Genomic DNA, 25,311 nt, shown 5'->3' on the forward strand with positions numbered 1-25,311 from the left:
TGCTTAAAAAGAATACTAAATTTTGTTGGAATGAAGAATGTGAAGAAGCATTTTTGGAATTAAAGAAATATCTTCAAGAAATACCGACACTTACCAAGCCAGATGAGGGAGAAAGTTTGCTTCTCTATTTGGCTGTGTTAGAATTTGCTATAAGTTTAGTGTTGGTAAAAGTTGAAAAGGGTGTTGAAAGACAAGTGTATTTTCAAAGCAAAACAATGCTCAAGGCAGAGACACGGTATTCGAAACTGGAGAAATATGCTTTGGCGCTGTTATTCTCATCTCAGAGGCTGAAGCTGTATTTTCAATCACACTCTATGTCTGTGATGACGAATCTCCCATTAAAGTAGACTCTGGCAAAAACAGCTAAATCAGGAAGGATGTCTAAATGGTCAGTACTAATAAACGAATTTGGCGTCGAGTATCGAAACCGAGTATCGGAGAAAAGTCATGTACTAGCCGATTTCTTGGCTGATTTTCCGTGTGAGCTGGATGCTAGTTGGGGCATGGAAGAGGAGGAGTTCTCAACGTTGCAAGAGCCTAAGGATATTATTGATACAGATGATCCATGGGCTAGAACAAATGGTTGGAGATTATTTGTAGATGGATCATCTGGGAGTAAGGGATGTGACATCGGGGTTGTATTGGTTAAACCTAAAAATCAAAGGCTCGAAACAGCAGTAACGTTAGGGTTCCATGCATCGAATAACGAGGCTAAGTACGAAACTTTAATCGCCGGACTCGAGATGGCCAAATCTCTTAAGGTGAAAGAATTATCAATATTTAGTGATTCAATGCTCATTGTCAGCCAGATTAATGAAGGATATTCAGCAAAATGTGATAACACAGTGGATTACTTGAGTTTTATAAAAACTAAGTTGAGGGACTTTAGTAAACTAAGGCTTCAACACCTCAATAGAAATGAAAACAGGTATGTAGACACCCTAGCTTATGTGGCAGCGATGCTAGAAAACACGGAGGGCCGCACTTTGCACATCAGTGTCCAAGAGAGGCCAAGCATCGATGTCGAATAACCATAGGTTATGGAAATCGATACACTGGGGGCGTCATGGATAGAAGAATATATATCATACTTATTTGAGGGTAAAGTACATGAATAGAAAAATGAAGCCAGAAGAATCAAGTCTGGGTCGCAAAGATATGTATTGATTGATAATGAGTCAGATCGAAAAGAATCATGGAGGTCCGTGATCTGAAATGTATATCACATGAGGATGCACGCGGTTAATCATTGCGAGAACTTCATGAAGGAGAATGTGGAAACCATTAAGCTGGAAGATCATTGGCAAATAAAATAACGAGGCAAAGATATTTTTGGCCTCAGATGCGAAAAGATTGTCTTCGTTATGCAAAAAAGTGTATGCAATGCCAAATACATGGAAATGCTATACACATTAATTCCGGTGAGGAGTTGCACGTGTATCGAACCCATGGTTTTTACGCTATGGGGCATGGATATTGTTGGTCTTCTAGCACCTGGAAGAGGTAAAAGACGATTCATGCTCGCGGTCACAGATTATTTCACCAAGTAGGTAGAGGTCATAGCCTTACAACACATAAAGGAGAAAGATGTGATAAACTTTCCTTTCGAAAGAGTAATATGTCGATATGAATTGCCATATGCCATTATATCAGATAACGGGCCACAGTTTGAAGGAGGAAAAGTTAAAGCTTTCTTGTCATACAAGGTGAAGCATTTTACATTTGCGCCATATTATAGTCAGGGTATCGGGCAAGCAGAAGCAACAAATAAAACCATTATAGATAATATCAAGAAGAAACTGGAAGACAAGAAAGGTCTTTGGGTGGATGAATTAAACAACGTTCTATAGACTTATAGAACGACACCTCGAACTACCACAGGTGAATCTCCTTTTACATTAGCTTATGGCACGGAAGCAGTAACCCCATCATAAATGGTGGTATCGACATCTAGAACCAAAGTCCTAATGAATGACCAAAATAATGAAGTAATGGCAGCATATAGCAGAAGTCCTCAATCTCGAGGAAACAAGGTATCAAACAAGATTAAGGCTCGACACATACTATAGCCTTGACAGCTCTAACTTTCTCTTCATATACCAGTAGAGGACACCACATTTCCAAGAAAGACTAGGCTATCCGTGAGAAAACTACACTTCTTGAGGTTTACATACAACATATTCTCACGTAATACATTGAGAACTTCCCACAAATGATACAAGTGGCCCTCTTCGTTATGGCTGTAAATGAGGATATTATCAAAGTACACAACTACAAAAAATAGACCAATAAATTGTTTTAATACCTGATTCATGAGGCGCATGAAAGTACTTGGGGCATTTGAGAGGCCAAATGGCATAACCAACCATTAATACAAGCTGTCTTTGGTTTTAAATGCAGTTTTCCATTCATCCCCAAGCCAAACACGGATTTGATGATACCCACTCTTCAAATCAATCTTTGAGAAGACTTGTGAACCTTCTAACTCGTCCAACATATCATCCAATCTTGGAATAGGAAATTGATAGTGAACTATGATTTTGTTGATGGCGCGACTATCTATACACATTCTCCAAGTCCCATCTTTTTTCGAGTCAATATAGAGCGATATTGCATATGGGCTCATACTTGGACAAATCATACCCTTGGACAACAACTTATCAGCTTGAAGTATTGCATTCTCGTTTGGACTCGTTCTATAATGTGGTAAGTTTGGCAAGCTTGAGCCTGGTACCAAGTCTATGTTGGGTTGGATGTTCCACATGGGTGGTAAAACACTTGGAAGATCTTCTGGTACTAAGTCCTTAAATTCCTCCACCATAGTCTGAACTTTCGGGTAAACTGGCTCATTGGCTTTATTGTTTCCTTTGATAACAAGGGCATAAATTTCTCCAGTCTCTTTGGAATATTTCAAGAAATTACTAGATATTAAGAAATTATGCACCTTCTCTTTTGAAGCTTTGGACCCAACTGGATTTCCCATTGGAGCAAGGACAACCCGAACGCCATTCTTAGAAAATATAAAAGTGTTATGTTTCCCCCTATGGGTTGAATCAACATCATACTGCCACGACCTTCCCTACAACATATGACATGCATTCATGTCCACTACATCACAAAGTACTTCATCCTTATAACGACCGCCGATTGAAAAGGAGATCTGACACCTAGAATCTACCCTTGTTTCGCCAACATCCTTGATCCAGCCAATTGAATATGGTGAAGGGTATTTTTCAGTAGCTAATTGCAGCTTATCAACCATCTCCTTGGAGACAATATTCTCACTACTTCCTCCGTCAATGATCAAGTTACAAACCCGCCCATTAATTGTACACCTGGTTTGGAAAATGTTATGGCGTTGTGGGTGCAGTCCATGATGTGGGGTAAGGAGTAATTTCCGAACTACAAATGAAACTCCATCATCAGCATGTACTACTTCTTCTTTTTCTTCCAATTCAGCATCATCCAATTCATGTTCTTCGTCATGCGTGGTTAAAGTCACTTGGGCTATTTGGGGACAATGGTTTGACCGGTGTCCTGGCTGTCCACACCTATAACATTTATCATTGTATGATTGAGAATATGGATTGGTAGAGTGGTTAGGTGGTTTCAAAGTACTAGTCCCGGTGTAAATTTTGGTTGGAAATTTGGCTAGGTTGGGTTGGTGGAGTAGAGGATTCTTTGCATGGGTGTTTTTCCCGGTCATTCTTTGGAAGGTGGAGGTGTTGTTAATGTTAGGGTCAATGTGAGGTTGATTTAGTGGTGTGTATGGCATGCTAGGGCCATGATTTTGGTCAAGGTTAGATTGAATGGGAGGTGTATATGGTATGCTAAGGCTAGGATTTCGGTTTACTGGTCTCTCCATTATGGTTTCAGCCCTTAAAGCTAGTCTAACAGCATCACTCAAGGTATGTGCAGTCTGCAAGGTGATCCGATCATGAATAGTGTACTTGGTCCGCTTAATGAACCTTTGCTCGTTTGTTGGGCATCTGACTCACTAAGGTCATTGCGTGAAGCCAATCTATAAAACTCAGTAGTATACTCATCCACCGTCCGATAACCTTGTCGACAATTATGATATTGTGAGAAAAAGACTTGATCATAATCAATAGGTAAGTATCTACCACGTAACATCCGTTTCATTTTAATCCAAGTTTTAATAGGAGGTTTGCCAACATGAGTACGGAGACAATTGAATTTGATCCCACCATCTTTGAAGTTTTGACCTTCAATTTGTAGGCAACATACTTCACTCTCTTTTTATCAGGAATTTCCATGAACTCAAAGAACTTTTCTACTTCAGACAACCAGTCAATGAAATCTTCCATGTGAAGTTGCCCATTAAATGAAGGCAGATCCATCTTCACTTTGAATTCACTCCCCCTTTCTCTATAGTAATCATCTCTTTGAAAATTCCTCCTCCATCGTTGATTCCTCGGAAGTTCTGCCAAATTTTCCAATTCCTCATCACTAGAATCACCGCCATACGTTACAACACTACACGTATATTTTCAGTCCTTACTTCTTCCCTACGAACTCCATTTTCATTCCTTACTTCTTCCCTATGAACTCCAAGATTGACACCCCTTTGCAGTAGTCGCATATCCGGTGTTGTAAGGTTGGTTAAACCCGCCACCAAAGCCTGAAATTTGATTTGGGTTTGCATTTGAGACTCTACTAGCTGCTCAACCATGTCGAGAGTTCTTCGAACCACGTTGGAAGAAACCCTCTCACCACCATTAGAAGTCATCACACCAGGAGAAAACCTAGGCTCTGAATACCAATTGGCGTAGCATAAGTGTTGAATTGTAGATCACGTCTTACAATTCGATTGTTAGCCTTGAATCCACAAGAAACACTCTTGAAATATCAAGAACAAATAATTTAAGTTTCTGGAATTTTATTGATAATTGCATAAAAAAAATCCATTACAATGAGAGTGTCTTTATATATAATAGACACTAATTCACATAAATAACTTACCAGGGACACTTGATAGTCTATTATAGACTGTATTCTAAAAAACATATAATTCTAACTACTAATAATAACTGCTAGTAACTGAATTCTATTAGAAATTAGTCTGCAGATAATTGAATTCTGCCTGAATTCAGTCTTAACCTACATCATTGGGTATCCAACACCTTGGGGTAAGATTGTAATCAAACCAACGTAGTTCTGGGGCTGACTTTTATAGGCGCTAGGAGTGTGTAGTTGGTAGAATACGTGTGGTGGCATGGACATGTGTACTACTAGGATAAACGACACGTCCTCACAAGTTGCACGTGTGTGATGGTTTAAAGTATTATGTTGTTTGAGCTGGTATAGGAAGAGTGTGGTTAAAGAGATAATAATGGTAGTGATTTGAGTGTTGCAGCAGATAAATGTCTGATACCAATGATAGCAATGATGAAGGTAGCAGGTGGTAATGTCACGAGATGGAATTGAGTGATAGGTCACTAGTAGTGAATTGTTGTCGGCGAGTGTGCGACTGCTTGCATGTCTAGAGTCGAATAACGTTGGCGGAGTGTTTGCTTGTGTGCGTGTCACGTTTATAGGATGTATTGTGAGGTGGTATGTCTGGAGTCGTTATGAGTTGGTGGAGTCTTCGCAGATGTCGGGATCGATTTGGAGTAGGAGGTCCCTTACACTGAGCATCAAAAACATTCACATCATTCATGCGGCAAACCCGACAAGCAAGAGATCACTCACTATTCTGATAGCATCCAGGTTTGTTGTAGGCTTTTCAAGGGAAAAGCTATTCAATGATACTTCAATTATTAAACACATTACTTGGGGCTATAGCTTAAATATGTGGAACGCAGTGACTACATCTATTAATTCATTCGTCCTCAATTTTTCGTGGGATTCAAAGAAACATCGAAAGGTGGGAAACAGGTTTGGTGAATCTTAAGTCAACACAATTAGTTTATATATATTTAATTACGAAAAGTGAACGGAGGTGTAGCTCAAGCGAAAAGGAAAAAAAGAAAAAAAAAAAGGTACCTTCTAATTTGATCATCGAGGGTTCGACTCCCTCCATCTCCTACATAAAATCTTTTTAATAGATTTTTTTTTCCTCCATCTCCTACATAATTTTTTTTTAATAGAATATTTTTTCCCATAATCTATTTATAATAGAATTTATTGAAATACACTGGTACATGCATTTTGACCCAAAAAAAACACGTAAATACGAAAATATTTGTATGACTTGGCCAAAAAAGAAAGTTGTAGTGTACAATGAAGCAAACTCATGATGATCACACAGATTATTTTTCCCTCTCTAGTTCTCTGTTCTCTATATATGAACTCTTTCTTAAAAGAAAAGAGCCATTTTCTTTTTATTTACAGTTTTAACAAAACTCTTTCTACTACACAGAAGAAAGACAACGATGGACAGTGAGGGAAACAAAGACGAGTGCGAAGAAGTGTTTCTTGACGAACAAGACATTGATGAAGAAGGTCTGCTCGACCCTTCACTCGTCTTATGTATACTTCATATTTAATTTCTCACTCGCCTTTATTTGTTATGATTAACTTTTGGTGCAGAACTTCCTGAAGTCGACGATGAATCAAATTCAGATGTTGAATCTGACTCAGATTCTGATTTTGGTACGCTTAATTATTTAACCGTGTAGTTGGAAAAATGCATGCAATGTGTTATTTGTTACTCATGGCGAAGTTTTGAGTTCAAATCAATTTAACTGAACTGCTTCTAATTGTGAGATTTATCATTTTGAGTTTGAGTCCATCTCATTTTTTTTATCAATGGTTTTGATGCAAACAATGACTAATGAATGCCAACTGGCCAACTTAACACAAGGCGGTTCTTTTTCATCGACTACCTGCACTAATAGCTATTGCATAATCTTGGTAGTTTGATTTTGCAAGGAAATTAGTTGCTCCTTTGGCTAATCAAAGGCATTAAATTTGTGGCAGAGGGGATATGTGCAGTTGCTTGTAGTCCTACAGATTCAACATTGGTTGCGGCGGGAGGTAGTGGCACAGGAGCATTTCTGTGGAACATTAATCAAGGAGATCAGCGCCAAGTGATTATAGGTATATCAGTGATAATAAAATAACTATTAACAATTTAGTTGATCTAAGGTTCCAAATTTCTCTTTTACCGGCTTTCCCTTGACTAAAACTGAAGTACCAATTTTTTTTTTCTCCCGTGGGTTTTGGTTTTTGTTTTACCACTCTTTTTATATAATATCAAAATCAATTCCTGAATTCTAATCACGAAGGGACAAGGTTTTTCGCTAAAACATACTTTTCAAAATTTTGATGTCTGCAGGGAACGATGATTCTGTTTCTAGTGTAGCCTTTAGTGCTGATGGGAAATTTCTTGCCTGTGGTGGAACGGGTCAAGGGCGGGTTCAAGTGTGGGACATATGTTCAAGTAGTCATAAGTGCACATTCGATGGTCCTGAAGATATTGAGGTGAGGTCCTGAAAGTAGGTTTGTTTGTTACATAATTTAAAGAACATGATAGTTGAATTTGTAATATTGATCTATGTACTTAGTGGGTCAGGTGGCATCCAAGAGGCCACTTTGTGTTGGCTGGCTCCATGGATGATTTCACGGTTTGGTTGTGGGATATTGATGAAGATGCCTATCTATATACGCTTTTTGGTCACGAATGTGGTGTCACTTGTGGCGATTTTACCCCAGATGGTACTTTCATTACGTGTTGGGAAATGTTCTGTGTTTTGTTCTACACCTAAGGATGTATAGTTAAATCAGCTTTTGATAATGTTGCAGGTAGCACAATTTGTACAGGTTCTGATGACGCATCACTGCGAATATGGAATCCAGAAGATGGAAATAACATACATGTTGTTCAAGGTATGCATTTGGGTTATTGTATTGTATCTAAGGTCCCGACTCCGGTAATGTTAAGTATATGTATAGCACAAAAGTACTAGAATTTGGGAGGCCTTGAAGATACTTGTATCTCTTCTACCATACATTTTCTTTTAGGATGGACTTGGTATGAATGCAAGTTTAATAAAAGTATGCTGGACAAAATTCAAGTTAAAAATGTGATCTGGTGAATCTGACAAAATATCTCCCCCATCTGTTGAATTCCGAGTAAAACTTATACTAGGACATGATGGCACCGTATCCCCCTCAAAGCCTAGCACATAATAATTAGTCAAAGTTCGCTATGCTATGCTATGCTATCTTTTGAATGCGAAGCAGACCCTTAGAGACATCAAATCGACGGGCCGGGGTTTCAATGTGATATCATTGAATAAGGAACACTTTGTAAACTAAGTAGCTATTAATTTTTGAATTTTAACTGTATTTGGTGCCTTTCATTATTATGCTGTTTTTGTTAGTATCCTCACCTACTTAGCTTAAAACGATGTGAAGGAACTAAATTTACTGGAGGTTTACTGAAGTAGTCAGAATTCCTGGGTGGTCCGTGATATAGAAAAGTATTTTAGATTCTCAGTTAGCAGTAGTGTTATATATATCATATGTACATGACCAAATCATCTTATATGATATTAATCAAGTTCTACTTGGAGCTACTTTTAGATTCTTTATATCATTTTCACTTCTCAGATTGGTTTTGTCATAGTTTGGGAGACACTTTCGATGGACAGATAAAGATGATAAGAATAGGCTGTTTATAACTTGTGAGGCAGATTTGTTTTGGACACCTTTAAATATTGGTATTGAATACCTTGTTTATGCAGCATTTCCGTGCCTGCAAAACTGTTTCAACTTCTGTTAATATGGCCAGAGGCATTAACTTGAATGATGTGCTAATGATCGTCAAGTGTCCTTGTTGTCGTACTTCAACCCAATTATCTGGGGTTGACTATGGATACTTGTCAACTGAAGGGATTTTTTTATTAAATAATTAGCTCTCTTGAACCTTCCTCCGTCAGAGTCACTGTCTACGATAATCTGTAACTGTTCAACCAATGCCCAAGACTCAAGCCAAAGAGTCTTTCTCTATTATTGAGATGGGGTTAGCTTGTCCAGGGACCATATAAATTTACACTGTTCAGGATTTGCCACTCTATATTTTACTAGAAGCACAACCAAGCTGGAATTATGCTTATGGTGTTGATGTTAACAGACCAATGAACAGCTAATCAGTAATCGCATGTCTTAATAATTTGATATTTTAAGCATGTTTACATAACTGTTTTGGGTTCTCTATATTTTCTTTTCCTCCAGGTCATTCGTATCACACTAAGGGACTCACGTGCTTGATGATAACTCCTGATTCTGCTCTTGCTATTACTGGTTCATCGGATTGTTCTGTCCGTATAGTAAACATACGGACGGGGGAGGTCTGGATCCTTTTCTCTACCCCTTTTACCTTTTAGGTTTATGATTTCTTTTCTGCCTTATCTTCCTCTGCTTATGTTGGTGAATATTTAGGTATCAAAAAACATTTTGCTAGAACATTTTTTTATTGACGTCTAAATATATCTACAGTTTTACTGAAGTCCTGATATTAAGAAGTCCCTAGAACATTTTGCTATTGGTTGTGAAAACTGAAGATATGACTATATATACAGTTCAAGGACATGATTTTACCAATGGCTCTCAGCATCTCAGGTTGCTTAAGTTTCAAGAGTTTAGCATTTGGTGTTTACTTTTGGTTCCTGGTTTAGTTTGATTTTGATTTTGTACGAGTGTCTAAATCCTTACCTCCACTTGGTCAATACTTCAATTTTTCCAATATGTACTAAGAAATGTAAGGCTCTAGTTACTAAAAAGTCACGTTTAAGAGAAGCTAATCTGCAAACAAAAAGCAAGAAGAAACATGAAACATTAAGAATTATATAGTATGGAAGGAAAATCACTATTGTTGGAAAGGCTCGAGGATAAAGGTTAGGTGGTTGTTTTGCACCTAATGGTTTACCTAAGAATAGGGTACTATATGAGGGCATACACTCTATATGTCTTATGCTATAGGCTAGGAACTAAGGTTGGCTTAGTAGCTGAGCTCTTGAAGGGGACATCCCAACCTACCCTATGTGTTTTCACCTTGAGAAGAGTTGAGTTTCAGTTTCAAGGTCGGTACAAAGGTTCTCCCAATTTTTAAATTTTATTGTTACATTAGGTACAAGGCTCCCTCAATTAGTAGAATATATAGATTAATCCTTAATTGGGACAGAATGCAACAGATGGTCTAATTTTATATTTGCTTTTTTATCAATAATATATATCAAGTTTTTTTTTTTTTTTTTTTTTTTTTTTTTTTTTAAAGTTGTCGAAGCTGTGTACAAAACAAAGACCACTCCCTAAGCCCCATTGTGGTAAAGATGAACGGATGGAACAGCCACAATTATATCTCATTCCCTCAAACAAGTGAATCCCAATTACACGAAAATACATGGAAATGTACACCCTTAAAAGTAGGACAAGCACATGCCCATTGAAGAGTTCTTCTTTAAGTTCTTTTATCCCCTCCACTGTTTGTCATTTGATCTCATCTTATGTTCTAACTTATCAATACAATTAGCGAGCAAAAGACCTGAATGCTACACATGATTAACACACTTCATCCTGATCATACACAAATATAACTTGTAAACTTAAATGAACCATATACTATACTTTGATGAAAAAGTCAACTACAACAGAGTAAAGTACTATTAGAAACCATCATAAATCGCAGAATTATCATCGTTCAGGAATCTAATATCCATTCAGGCCACTGCCAGGAATGCGTTGGATAGTTGAAAGTGTGCATGCATTCAAAGTACTCAGTAGCTGCAGAGGTTGTAGCATTCTGTTAACATTGACTTATAAGATAAATCTTGCACAAAATGGTGGTGACTACGGAGGTGTTATAGGGTCCAACAGTTAGTTACATAGAATCTGGGCTCACTTGGTCATGCTGCCGATGCTGACGCTGTCTCATCATGGAATGTTAGCAACAGCCTTTTTCGTGTGTAGAAGTTTTACTTGTGCTAGTCTCTCAAATTCCTGAACTCTCATATTACTTGTGCTAGTGGTCTATCACCTCTTTTATTTATTTATTTATTTAATTTGTAGTTTGTTTAAGATCAACTCTCAAGTCTCATCTGTCTCTATCTCTTTGTGATCCATATGATCTAGATTACTTGTTTAGTACCTAATTAATGGTTTAAATAGTCTCTAAAGTGAAATGCTAAATGTTCATGTTGTGATCTTTATATAGGTAGTCAATTCTTTGATTTCTCATGAGGACCTTATTCAATGTGTTGGACTTTCACCAAGGTATTGAAAGTACCTTGAAGTACTTTTTACATAATTTCTTAGAGAATAAAAGCATGAAATGTCTTCCACGCTGTTCTCTCTAATTCCTCTTTGTTTGCTTTGCATTAGTGTCTTTGCCTTAACAATTATCTCAGAAAAAATCTCTTCTGCTTTTGTCCAAATATAAGTATATAACTAAACCCATAATGTTTTTTAGTAAAGTTCTCTTTCAACAATTTTTTGGGTGGTAACTTAAATGTTGACATTTTGCTCAAGCACAACATATTTAGATCGGGATAGGTTAATTACAAAATATAAGCAAAAGAAGAATAATGATCCCACATGTTTGTATTCAGTGCAGGTGTGTGTTGTTGAGGATATGATAGTTGTTATATCTATTTAGGCACTTTGTTGATAGGACATTACAAGATAAGTCTTGCAATGCCCTATTCAGCTGAGGCTTCAATCCCAAAATAATTCTAACAGCTATTTTCATCATGGATGATTGGATGTGCTCTCATGTACGAGCATATGCCTATGTATGCCTCAGCCTTGGTTTCATTTTGAACTTGCAGATATATCTGTTTTTTTGTGCAGGTTACCTTTGGTTGCAACAGGAGGTGGGAAAGAACTCATAATTTGGGAAATAACTCATAGTTTGTTTCGTGTGGTCTTTGAGGTTGGTTACTTAGTATCAATTTGTCAATTGCACTTGTTTTCTTTATATAATTTTTTGCAAACTTGGTGGAGTACCACGTCATTTGGCTTTTAGCATTCGGTGTAGCTAGAATGTATGCAACTCATTTAGGAGTTTAAGAATATCCTTTCAGTTAAGTTACTCTCCTATCATACCCCTTCATAGCTAAGGCCTTGATGAGTTGTCATGTTCTCTTTAAAAGGGATATGCTGGTCTAAACATCATAAATTGTATCATATGCTATAAACACTAGAGCAATTATTTAAACCTAATTATGCCAAATGGAACCTAAATGTGAAAGTTACAAACTCTTTTAATCAATACCTGTTTTTTTGTCACAGGCTCATGTAAGTTGCCTGGTATGGTTGGGCGCATCACAGTACATTGCTACTGGCTGTGCTGATGGGAAAATATTAATAATTGACAGCTTATCTGGATGTCTTGTAAAGACGTTCAACGATCATTCCAAGACCATTCTGTCTCTGTCTATTTCTTCCAATGGGAAGTTTCTTGTCTCCGGTTCAGAAGATAAACAAGTGCTAGTGTTTGACATTGCTGAATTCAGTTAGTTAAAGGAGGCATATATACATTTAGATAAATGAAGCAATTTTGTCCTTTTACTGTTCTGTTATTTCTTGATTACAGTATGTTGATATATATACAAGTAAATCAAAGGATAATTCATGCTGCGTCAAAATGGTATGTACTTGAGTACAAGTAAAACTTACAGTTGAAAGTTTGATCAGTCACCGTTAATGGTGGCTTAGGTCTAGGACAAGATGTGAATCTGTGCTAAATGGGTACTGTACGTTGTAAATAGAATGACATCTTTGCAGTTTGTACCCGGCACTTTATATAGACACCTAATGAGGGCATCAAGTTTAACCATTTCTAATGTGCCTACATCCCTATATAAAAAGCATTTTTCTGTTGTAGTGCTACATGGACAATCGAAGTGAAAAAGAGATAAAAATGTGAATTTATCATGTTTCCTGGGTGGTTATCGCCTCGACAGTAGAGGTATGCTAGTGTATAAGAACTCCTTAATCTGATGTGCCCAGCTAATCCTTATCTAAATAAGACTTGGATGGAAATAGCAAGTTAAAGAAACGAAGTGTCACAGGGGCAAACATAATCTTCTTTCTCATTTTTTTAACTTTATTGCTTCGACAGGTCAGCTTCTTATTTTTTTGTGCCCATGCCTATTTTTCGGAGAATTGTATTTATTGTGGACCGCGAGTTTGCAATAACGGTTGGAGTTTTTGGCAAAATCTAATACTTAGAAGAGACACGAAAATACACAAGAACAAAGAGAGAAACTCAATCTTAATAGCTATCAAGATTGAGAGATAACCTTTGAGAGATACAAACCACAGAAAGAGAGAGGAGTGATCTAGTAAGGTAAGAGACTGCAAGGAGTGATTATAATCTTCCTTCCCACTTTATAAAGGACTAGCTTTTGTGGAAGTAGGCATCATTGGTCGAACCACAGTATATCTTTGTGTTGTGGTTTGCTTTTACTGCTTTACATTATTATTTGTTATTAATAGTTGTTTAAGGCATGTTAGTTTGGTTGTAGGGAATATTTAGATTATTGATTGGAGTTGAATTGTATTCAAATATAAGTTATCTGTGTAGTGGAGAATCGATTGGTATTGGTATTATTGATCCGGCCATTTGTGCTGCTAAGATTATAAAACGAGTCCGGTTCCTCTATAACCGGGTACAAAGATGGAATCTCTTCATAGAGATGGAATCTCTGTAACTGTTATAAATTTTGTGCCACCTATCTACTTTAACAGCCCATAACTTCCGTTAGTTTCCCTTCTTTTTTCATGTATTTTTTTTTTCTTTTTAATATCTAACTAAAAAAACCCCATTTCATGTATTTCTATTTTTTTTCTCCTTTTAATATCTAACTAAAAAAACCTCACGTATCATAAGTTCATAATTTAAATAATAATAAAAAACCCGACCCATCTCGCGGATCAAGGCGGATCCAAGGGGCGGGGTGGGTCGCATGTGTTTGTTTGCGATTCCGAACGGAATATCGGAATTCCGCCCAATATTTTGGTTTTTCAAAAAATCGGAAAAAACATCATAGGATCAAAATATTGATGATTCGAAAATTATTCAAAATTTTGAATATGACATGGGTTGAAATATTATGAATTTCGGTTTTTGGATTTGTCAGAATTCCGATAATTATGAAATCCCAAACTATGGCTGTAGCACACCCAACTTTTCAAACCAGATGATCAAATGACTAGTATGGTTTGTCTTGACCTAAAAATGACATGAATCCTAAAAAAAAAAAATGATATGAATGGGGCTGTGGGGTGGAGGTTAACTGGATTTAGAGGAAAAAGAAAAAATGTTAAGTCACTAAGATGGAGGGGCGGATCTAGGATTGCCATTCAAAGGGGCTGCTACAACTAACATACGCTATAAATGTTTTCTTTTTCGACGGAAAAGTTGGGTGTGCTGCAGCTCAGCTAGGGGTGCAGTCGGATATCCAAAAATCCAAATCCGATTTGTATTCGTATTTGTATTCGAAAAATAAGATATTATCAGAAAATTTCAGATATTGGATTCGGATTAGGATAAATTTTTCTATTCGAAGAAGTTTCGGATACAGATGCGGATTCAAGTGATATCCATCGGATAATATCCTATCCGATTTCTTATAACATAAATGTAATATTTCATTCTTATATACTGGCACACTTACTTAACTACTTAAGTATTATTATAAAATCTGGTCCATTATCCCAATAACAGTAACTATTAATGCCAGTGTTTTAGAAAGAGAAAGTGTGAAATTCTAGGTTCATTCAATACGCCAGTACACCACTCCGTCCCCTTCTTCCTCAAGTTCTGAACTTCTGGAAGGCAACACACCACCACGGCTCACAAGAGCATCTCTTTTCTCTATCTCCCCGTGCGAATCAAATACACCCACATTTTCTTCCTCTATCAAATTATCAACCTATTAGTAACAAGAACAAGAACAAGAACAAGCAAGTCTGGATCTAGTTTAACGATGAATCCTTCCAAATGTTTTTTAAAATAAAACTATGATACCACCACCACCAGCATATTCAATAATAATTTAGTAATTGTTATTGAATATGATAATTGTTACTACTTGCTGAAAGTGGAAGAGGTAATTGCTTTTATGTTGTTTATAATTTAGTTTTCTTATTTGAATGAATAGACAGATCTAACTTTGGAGTTTTATTAATTTTAATCTTATTTTGAATTTTTGTGATATTTTTTGTCGGACCGGATATTATCCAATTCGGACATCGGATTTGGATCGGATTCGGATTTGGATATGAGTGCATAAGTTCGGATTCGGATACATCCATATACGAATCCGAACCTATTCGTCTGCACCTCTAGCTGCAGCTATAGTTCGGGATTTCAGAATTATCGGAATTCCGCCTAATCCAAAAAATGAAATTCATAATATTTCGACCCATGTCATATTCGGAATTTCGATTAATTTTGAAATCATCAATATTTGACCCTGTTGGTTTTTACCTTTTTTTGGAAAACCGAAATATTGGGTACTGAAATATTGGACAGAATTTCAATATTCTATATCGAATCATGAACACTGGTTGCAGCCCACCTCCCCCTAGGGGTGATAATTTGGCCCTCAGGCCCTCAACCCGCCCCGATCCGCCCCTAAAAATTGCATATTTAAGCCCTCAAAAGTTGGCCCTCACAGATTTGAGGGGCGGGCCAGCCCAACCCTCATGTTTATAGGGGCTAGGGCCTAGATTATGAAGCATGAGCCCGGCCCTCATTAAGCCCTCACTTGGCCCTCTTACGTTTTCTTGTTATTTTACATTATATTTATGTATTATAATCTAATTATCTAATTAAGTTGTATAAAAAAAAATCACTAAATTAGTTTTCAATAGATAATAAATTATAATATAACATAACATATGCATTTTTTGTAATTGATTTAATGATATGTATATAAGTCATACATAAAAGCAAATCCAACATAACAAGTAATAACATAGTTAAGTATGAAAAATATAGATGTTTTAAGAATATCATCTCTTCCACCATCTCTATCTATTATTATTATTTTCTAAAGACATAACAATTGGTTTTGTATACTTAGTTAAAATTGATATATATATATATATATAATCAAAGTATGATAAAAATAAATAAAAAATCCAAAAAAAAAAAAAAAATTAGTCAAGTATAATTAGATCGGGCCCGACCCGACCCGACCCTTATTTGGCCCTCAAAAATGTGGGTCGAGTTAAGGGCTTGAGTTTTCATGTTTGACCCTACTCAACCCGGCCCTCAATACAAAATAGGGGCGGGCTGACCCGGCCCTCAATCACGAGGGCTTTTATGGTTTGAGGAGCGGGCTAGCCCGACCCAACCCTTTTATCACCCCTACCTCCGCCCCCCTTGGATCCGCCCCTGCTGAGATGGATCGTTTATTTATTTAAGTTATGAACTTTTTTTTAGTTAGATATTAAAGGGAGAAAAAAATGAAAATATAAGGGAAACTAACGGAAGGTATGGGGCTATTAAAGTAGACAGGTGGCACAAAATATATAACAGTTACAGAAATTCCATCTCTGTACCCGGTTATAGAGGAACCGGACTCTTATAAAAACTAGCCATTAAGCCCGACCTATGGTAGGGCCTGCTAGCTTGATAGTCCAATATATGGTTGAATAAATTTTCTAAGTATGTATGTATTTTATGAAAGTCATTAAGAACTTTTAGTTCATGTGTAAACTTGCACTTACATACTGAAACGTTAAGTTGTGATGGAAGAAGAATCAATGAATTAGAACGATTTTTTTTGGTACTTGTTACTGACGGACCCCAATTTGTGTTGGGCGGACTCCCACAAAAAAAACAATTATTACAAGTGTGTCATTGGTTTAAAAAAATCCAAAAAAAAACAATTATTACAAGTATGCCACTGGTTCCCAAATAATTGAATTCGAAACCCCAAACTTAAACGACCCGGCTAGGTCGTTTGGACTAAGTCCCAAACGGCTTGGCCACACCGTTTGGGACTTAGTCCAAACGACCCGGCCGGTCGTTTGGACTAAGTCCCAAACGACCCGGCCACACCGGTCAAGAGCCCAAAAAACAGAACTTTAAATCCGGGTCGTTTGGACTAAGTCCCAAACGACCCGGCCACACCGGTCAAGAGCCCAAAAAACAGAACTTTAAATTTTTTTTCAAAGTTCAAATCTCAAACGACATGACCACACCGTTTAGTCCAAACGGTGTGCCCATATCGTTGGAGACTTAGTCCAAACGGTGTGACCATATCGTTGGGGATTTTTCTAAGTCCAAACGGTGTGACCATTTTTTTCTAAGTCCAAATCCCAAACGACATGGCCACATCGTTTTGGACTCAGTCCAGACGGTGTGGCCATGTCGTTTGGGATTTAAACTTTGAAAAAAAATTCAAAATTCTGTTTTTTGGGCTCTTGACCGGTGTGGTCGGGTCGTTTGGACTAAGTCCCAAACGGTGTGGCCAAGTCGTTTGGGACTTAGTCCAAACGACCTGGCCGGGTCGTTTGGACTAAGTCCCAAACGGTGTGGCCAAGTCGTTTGGGACTTAGTCCAAACGACCTAGCCAGGTCGTTTAAGTTTGGGGTTTTGAATTCAATTTTTTGGGAACCAGTGGCATCCTTGTAATAATGGTTTTTTTTTGGATTTTTTGAAACCAATGGCACACTTGTAATAATTGTTTTTTTTGTGGGAGTCCGCCCAACACAAATTGGGGTCCGGCAGTAATAGGACCCTTTTTTTTTTATTAATTGAACTATTATTTATCAACGCATGTGTAGTTTATAGTGAAAATGAACGGTGTATCCAGTTAAAAAAATGTAGAAAGAACGTTAAAAGCCTTAAGTTTTCTAGTTAGGTGTATCAAATTGAAGTTGTAAAGCATGAAGAAAAAATGTGATTGCATCTTTGCAAGGGTAAGCTCAGAAAAATGCCATATGTTGAACCTTGGACATTTTTTAAGTATGTAAGTATTTTATGAAAGCCATTATAAGAACTTTTAGTTCATGTGTAAACAGATGTGTTTGTGGGCAATGCACTATTGGAGCACATTGATTGAAGCAGATCCTTAAATATTCAGCTTAAGGACTGAAGGAGAAATCCCATTATCAACTGTTCTTAAACCTGCATCTTAATTGTTTGCATTTCACATCTTACTTTTTCCTGTTTCATATTTTGTAAGTAATATTCAGTCGCTGGACTTCCGCAGTCAATGCTTTCTTGATTGTCAAATGATTATTGCCCTAAATTGAATACAAACTAAACTTAAATACCTTATAATTGATCCAATCAACTCAACAAATGAGTGCCTGAAGCGAAAATGGCAAAGATGGTATTCTTATATCACGAATATGTATAGTATATTTGAAAGTACATGTAAGTTGAAATTAGCAAGCATCGTAGCAACAATATTTAAAATATAATTTTGAAATGCCTACAAAATCAAGATGGAATAAATATGGATTACAAAGGAGCTGAGGGTTGAGTGATGGGAGTCACAACTGGTGTCTCTTGTAATGCAGGGTTTCTTTCAAATGATGTACAGAATTAAGAATTGGACTTGAAAAGTTAAATTAATACATGACATGTAGTTACAATAAGAAAAAATGCAACAGTAAAATGAGGAAAAAAAATAATCGGGTAAACAAACTCAAAGATTTATTTGAAAGTACATGTAAGTTGAAATCAGCAAGCATCGTAGCAACAATATTTAAAATATAATTTTGAAACGCCTACAAAATCAAGATGGAATAAATATGGATTACAAAGGAGCTAAGGGTTAAGTGATGGGAGTCACAACTGGTGTCTCTTGTAATGCAGGGTTTCTTTCAAATGATGTACAGAATTACGAATTGGACTTGAAAAGTTAAATTAATACATGACATGCACTGACAATAAAAAAAAAATGCAGCAGTAAAATGAGGGAAAAAAAAATAATCGGGTAAACAAACTCAAAGATTTCATACCGCCAAAAGATCATTGTTGGATCTGTGAGCAGAGAATTTCGGTTTTCCATTCGTCCAATACATCGCCAGCATCAAAGAGATAGTGTATTATTGAGTTTTTTTGGTTTCTTTACGTACACCCTCTAATAGATTCACCTCTATTTGGAGGATCGTATCCAATTGGTCAACACACTAGAGATCATTGCATAAGCCATAGTGATAAGTGGAGATCAGGTAATGAATATCACTCTTGTTTTTGTTCACACACTCCAAAAGCATGTGTTTCAGTGACATTTGGATTGGTTGCGTGCTCAAGAAATAAGGAAATTGCATGATAAAGAACAAAGAACGTTAAAAGCCCAAAGTCTTCTAATTATGTATCTATTTTACAAAGGCCCAGACTTTGGCCCATAGTCATGTTTCTTATTGTTGGAAACTTGTATGAAATAGTATACATGTATTCCTTATCTTATTGTGTTCTTGAAGTGAAACTTGCACTTACATACTGAATTGATTTTATGAAAGCCATTAAGAACTTTTAATTCATGTGTAAACTTGCACTTACATACTGAAATATTATTTATCTGCTATTATTTATCAACGTATTTGTAGTTTATAGTGGAAATGAACGGCGTATCCAGTTAAAAAAATCTACAAAGAACTTTAAAATCCCAAAGTCTTCTAATTAGGTGTATCAAATTGAAATTGTAAAGCATGAAGAAAAAATGTGATTGCATCTTTACAAGTGTAAGCCCAAAGAAATGCCATAGTTGATGCTGGATGCTTACTTTTTGCATATGTTGAACCTTGGACATTCAAGCAATACCTTAACCCAAATAGTTTTCTACTTGGAATTTTCTAAATAGTATACGTGTATTCCCTATTTTATTGCTTCTTGAAGTGAAACTTGATGTTACATACTGAAACGTTAATCTAATTAGGTATGTATTTTACAAAAGCCCAAAATGTACAAAGAACGTTAAAAGCCCAAACTATTATTTATCTGCTATTATTTATCAACGCATGTGTAGTTTATGTGTATCGAGTTAAAAAAATGTACAAAGAATCTTCTTTCCATTAATACGTTCTCTCTCTCTCTCTCTCTCTCTCTCTCTCTCTCATTTTTATTATATCTATCTATTAGGTATGTATTTTACAAAAGCCCAGACTTTGGCCCATAGTCATGTTTGGTCAGAGTATTATTTATTAATAACTTTTTATTCATGTATAAACTTGCACTGGAGTTTCTAGTAATAACGAACAGCGTATCTAGTTAAAAAAATGTGCAAAGAACGTCAAAAGCCCAAAGTCTTTTAATTATGTATTTATTTTATTAAAGCCCAAACTTTGGCCCATAGTCGTGTCCTTGGTCAGAGTATTATGTATTAAGAAATTTGTGTTAATGTATAAATTTGCACAGTAGTTTATAGTAAAAACGAATAGCGTATCCAACCTAAAAAATATATGAACAATGTGAAAAGCCCAAAGTTTGCAAATTATGGGGCCTATAGTCCATTAATTTTTTGAACTTTTTAAATTGTTTGGACCTCATTGTTTATTTTTCAAAAAAACCCATTAGATAACCCATTAGTCGTCTGAAGCAAATATTGTTGGGAGTCTCTCTTCCGGTTTCCTCTATCTTTTATTCTTCCTATACTTATATATTTGAAGGTATGCTGTGTGTGTGTGCCAGAATATTTATGTATGAACATCATAAAACATTTTCCTGAATCCTAAACTAAATGTATGTGTTTATGTTGATACATGATATATTGAATGTACTATTTTTTTTTCTTCAGGTTTTCTTGCAATTTGTTCAAAATGGAAGTGTAAGTTTAGTAATTTTTGTTTTATGTTTAAATGTTTATATTTGTTATGATTACTAATTTCTCTTATTTTTTTTTTAATGTTTTGTAGAGATTGTTCTTGTAAATTTCGTAATTTTTTTTGTTCTCCAAAAGACAAATGGTCTGCCAAATCGTATGCTCGATATAATTATGAGTGCATTACTGTTTTTGGTTTTTTTGAACATCTCATTAAAAAAATCAAGCAAAAGAGGTGTTGTATACACCGTGGTCAATCTAATGTTTACGCGAATAGTGAAACTCATCAGTCGGTTCTAAGGATGAGGAACACATTAGATGAGTAAGTTTTTTTTTTTTTTTTTTATTTTTTTATTTTTATTTTTTTTATTTGTAATTTATTTACTTATAATGTTATTAATTTGATGTTTTTTATTATATATATATATATTTGTGAAGTGTTGGTGTTCGTTCGTATGCTATAAAGATGTTTTGGGTAAATAATGAAGCAGATAATTTATGTGCGTATTAATGGGAAAACTTTGAAGGATTAAGTTTCTTGAACTGTATGGAATATTTGGTTGAAGTTCTTACGAAGTATATTGATTTGGATGAATATGATGAAGAGGTTGTTCCCTTTATATCACCTACTTGCTTTTTTTTTGTTTTTATCCTAATTTTTGTTTTGGCTGAATTAATATTTTATGTTTGATTTGACAGGTTTAGTAGTTAACTTGCGTTAGGAGTAAAATGTCAGAGTATGGATAGGGAAGACAAATGTGTCGCTGTTGCGAACACATAAATGGATAGAAAAGTCTTAGACTGAAGGGCTAGCTGTGGATATTTTTAAAAAAGACCTACTGATATTTTGTTTGTTTTAAAAAGTTGGTGTTAGTTTTTTGGTGTTTGTATGGCTGTTTTTTTCGGTTTGAATTGTAATGTCTTGATACTTTGCAAGATTGTGTGTTTCAGTCAGATAAATTATTTTCTAGCTTATGTTGATCACATTGTAATGTTTAATTTTAGTTTTATCTATTTGCGTACATTATGATAAAGACTATGTGATTTGGTAGTAGATTTTTGAGTAAATTATGCATTTAAACTGTATTAGACCTGTCAGAGTATGTATCCATGGTTATTGGTTTTTTCTTTATACATAGCTATTTTCAGTTTCATGTTTCCAGAAAGTCCAAATGATATGCTGATAAGCATTATCAATTGGCATTACCCACAGTGATGATGCCTTAATTGACTTATTGCCATTTCCTATATAGAGATGTTCAATTTCAGAGACGGGCAATGCATGAATCTTACTATAGCGCCAATCTTTTTACTCCATCAGGTGATATGCAGAGTAGCTTGGTGGAAGGAAGTTTTACCCTTTGCACCCCTCAGTTCTGCAGTGTTTATTTGTATTTGTCAATGTAATAAAGTTGGTCAAGTAAATGTTGTTGGGTTGAAGAGGAGCTATTTATGAAATTGTAGCAATAGTATTTATTGTGTAATAAGGGATAGTCCTCTGAAGAGGTGGAAGAGGGTGGTGGATAGAGGACGCTTTTAAGTTACAGATACATTATATTAATTTAGTATCAATGTGAATCTGTAGCATAAAACACCAACGCCATATATATTTTTGCATTTTACATCACTGTATCTCCTGCTGTTTGCTTCTAGTAGCTGGTCATATAGATAGGTTTTCCAGGCATATAAGTTGCTTTTAACCAGGTCAAGTTTCTTATTTAAGGATGTATACGACGGCCCTGCATTTGAATGTTATACTTCGTAAATGGTGTGATGGACTTGTTAATCAACGTACTTCCAATCGCATATTGCAATGCTGCAATCACAGTTTACAATTATATTTAGATGCAAAACGTTGATTTCTTTACATTTAATTAATTGACGAAATTAAGTTCATACTAAAGCTTCTCATTAGCAACCAACAACATAATCTAGGACACTGTCAATTACAAACACCATTGGCATGCATTAAGATCCGTTACATCTAGCATCTGAAACATAGAAGTTGTTCCTGCAGAACGCATAAAGCAAGCAAAAGAATCTTAATCTCTGCCACCTACAGAAGCTGAGAAGCAGAACACCCAAACTGTGAACTTCATGAACCAAGAATTCTATTAAACTTGAGATGATGCCATTTGATGGTGGTGTAACTAATATTTTACCTGCCGTAATAGATAGACTTGTTACTTCCCACTTATTGTTTTGATTTCCAGAGGTCTCGGCTCTGTATGAACCTAAGAACTCACGTAGCCCAGAATTAAACAATTTCAGTGCATCTTCTTGAATCTTTGCAGTTCCATACTATAACGGGCAAGATTTGGAAGGAAATTTCTTGAATGAATCTGAATCATTGGTCTACCAAATAACATCAATTTACTATAGTTATGAACTGATGTGTACTTAACTTTTCCTTTGAAGAAAGGGTCTAAAAGAAAGAAATAACATATACACCTTGTACACTGTAGCATTAAGTGTAAGTGTGTGAGCGACCCTGTTGTTTTGATCCAAGTCAGACTGAATTCGTTCGCTCAACTCTTCACAAAGATTATTAAGCCAGTATTCAACCTGTAGCAGAGAGGAATAGATTGGAGAAAAAAGATACTTAGTTTAAATACTTCATTTCTATAATTTTAAAAAAGATAAAACTAATCTCTAGCTCTCAACAATACACATTTTAGCATATACTTCATCATAGGTATATTCATCAGTCCTACCTTAATGAAGGCTCCGAGTATCACAATCTTGGATGGAAGCGAGAGTAGAAGTTATGGTTGATATCTATATAAATATTCCTATATTCTAAATTCTTTTTTGGAATACATGTAATTCTCCTAATCTAATATTATTAACTTTTCATTTTAAGAGTTAATTTTTGAATATACACTGGACTAACTAAATGATACCTATAAGGCTCTCACCAACTTACTCTTGAATATAAGCTGCTACTTCACTTCAGTTGGACTTCATCATGGTAAACCCATGGTCACCTTAGTTGTATACTTACTGAATGGGCTGATGATGTCCTATCCTTGCACTCAAGCTTTAGTAAACTTTTTAGTGCAGGGATTATCCTAGACACAAAAACATATAAGAGTATTCAAACATAGGTCCTTCAATTAATGAATATATATATGGAACGTCATATTGGTTTTATTGCGTCGAATTTTTTTTACTAAATGTTGTCATACAGTAAGTATAGCAATAGGAAGCAAAGATGAATATAAGGGTTTGACACCTGATGACCTGATTCGTTGAGATTATGCAAAAGAAGTTTAATAGGTGTTTCTTTCTTCTTTAGTTTCTGAACACACGACACTTAAAACATGGTCATTGAAATCCAATACACAATATGCAAAGTGAAATCAACATGCCCTATTAAAAGTTATTTAGCAACAACGCTGAAACTGTGTTCTACCAAATCACATAATGTTACCCCATTCCCACTACTTGAACAACATGCACAAAAAGTACCACAAATCGAAAATGCATTACTACTAATATTTTTTAGAAGAACGTAGAATATTAAAAAATCCTTCTAGGCTATGAATTCAAGAACTTGAGATTAGCGCTTCCATACCAAGTTTCATCCAGAAGCGCAATGATTCCTCCAGGTTTCTTCACAAATATAAAGCTAGTCGATGTAATTGAATTTTGCATCATAGATATTAAGCTAGTCTGGAAATGCTGCAGTTAAGGGACAGTGATAACCTTCTCGGTAAGATCCAATACATATTGGTTGTCGACAAACTCTATGTATGTAGCTCCAGTCAATTTCTTCTTTTGTATATTCGTCTTGCTCCATCTTAAACACATGCTGTCAAAATTCTATCAATAACGAATTTTTATACAACTCTATCAATTCTTTTGTATCTATTGGACATATGCTTAACGACATAACGAGTTTAGCCAACAACTCTATCAACCTGTTTACTTGTTAAGGAATGATGGAAAAAAAAAGAATTTTCTCTTCAGTAATATGGCCTTTAAAGGAAGATCGCAACTGCCCCAGCAACGGCCATGTCCTGTTCGTAAGCAACCTGTGGTAGGTAACAGTTAAATGGTGATTAGAGCAAAGCTACTTGGGGATTGTCCAACTATTTATTCAATCCTTGAATTTCGGGTTTCTGAAGTGTAAGAGTGTTGTCCTTAGGCAGGATAGAGGGAGTGGAGATGTGTTGTCACTGTTTCTCATCTCAATTTACCCCCTTTTACTTAGAAATGAGTTTCTTTCCCACTAACTCGGCCACTTTCTTTGCAGGTCCAGAATCTCGTGGACTCTCATATCTGTTTCGAATAGTTCTAATCTTTGGAAGAACATCAGCAACATTCATACCCGGATGGGGGTTATTGTGTGTCAAAATTTTGTACGTCAATGCTTCATTAGATGTATCCACCTGATTTTCAGTATTGCACCCAGTCTCAAGCAGAAACACACATGTCTTTCCAACCGAAGAACGCTTCTTATCACACTTGTCATTTCCAGGCAATGACAAAGTCGACGGGATAATTATATACATGCTGACAAATATATGGGCAGGAATGGGAGGAACTTCAA

The 25,311-nt window shown here is 35.9% G+C and overlaps 2 protein-coding genes and 2 long non-coding RNA genes across 9 annotated transcripts in view; 2 read left to right on the plus strand and 2 right to left on the minus strand.

The window, feature by feature from the left end:
- The first annotated feature begins 377 nt into the window (after nucleotides 1–377).
- On the plus strand, nucleotides 378–1,031 carry LOC147495193 (uncharacterized). The gene has a single exon (XM_086568329.1). The coding sequence runs from the start codon at nucleotides 378–380 to the stop codon at nucleotides 1,029–1,031; it is 654 nt and encodes a 217-aa protein (XP_086424455.1).
- A 4,926-nt stretch (nucleotides 1,032–5,957) lies between these two features.
- LOC147495194 (uncharacterized) lies at nucleotides 5,958–12,611 on the plus strand. Its single transcript, XM_086563803.1, has 11 exons — nucleotides 5,958–6,002; nucleotides 6,383–6,465; nucleotides 6,553–6,615; nucleotides 6,943–7,062; nucleotides 7,301–7,446; nucleotides 7,530–7,680; nucleotides 7,768–7,851; nucleotides 9,202–9,317; nucleotides 11,180–11,238; nucleotides 11,815–11,896; nucleotides 12,256–12,611. The coding sequence occupies exons 2-11, from the start codon at nucleotides 6,396–6,398 to the stop codon at nucleotides 12,481–12,483; spliced, it is 1,119 nt and encodes a 372-aa protein (XP_086419929.1). The 5' UTR covers nucleotides 5,958–6,002; nucleotides 6,383–6,395; the 3' UTR covers nucleotides 12,484–12,611.
- The window catches only part of LOC147495195 (uncharacterized), a 47,225-nt gene continuing 32,202 nt past the window's right edge, over nucleotides 10,289–25,311 (minus strand). The window contains exons 1-3 of one of the 2 annotated variants that reach the window (XR_015197346.1): nucleotides 12,643–12,875; nucleotides 12,239–12,453; nucleotides 10,289–10,749 (exon numbers count right to left, since the gene is read on the minus strand). This is a non-coding gene — a long non-coding RNA (uncharacterized LOC147495195). Of the gene's footprint in view, nucleotides 10,750–12,238; nucleotides 12,454–12,642; nucleotides 12,876–25,311 lie in introns of those variants that run through there. The other variant, XR_015197347.1, reaches the window with a different exon arrangement.
- Nucleotides 22,544–25,310, minus strand: LOC147495196 (uncharacterized). 5 transcript variants are annotated; one of them, XR_015197343.1, is made up of 3 exons: nucleotides 23,683–25,310; nucleotides 23,208–23,321; nucleotides 22,544–23,098 (listed from the first exon to the last, which is right to left on the minus strand). It is a non-coding gene; the product is annotated as an uncharacterized LOC147495196 (long non-coding RNA). The 5 variants fall into 5 exon arrangements; XR_015197339.1 differs by having other exon boundaries at nucleotides 22,544–23,111; XR_015197341.1 differs by having other exon boundaries at nucleotides 22,544–22,767; nucleotides 22,919–23,321.

The sequence above is a fragment of the Coptis chinensis genome, chromosome 6 (assembly GCF_015680905.1).
Source record: "Coptis chinensis isolate HL-2020 chromosome 6, ASM1568090v1, whole genome shotgun sequence".
NCBI lineage: Eukaryota > Viridiplantae > Streptophyta > Magnoliopsida > Ranunculales > Ranunculaceae > Coptis > Coptis chinensis.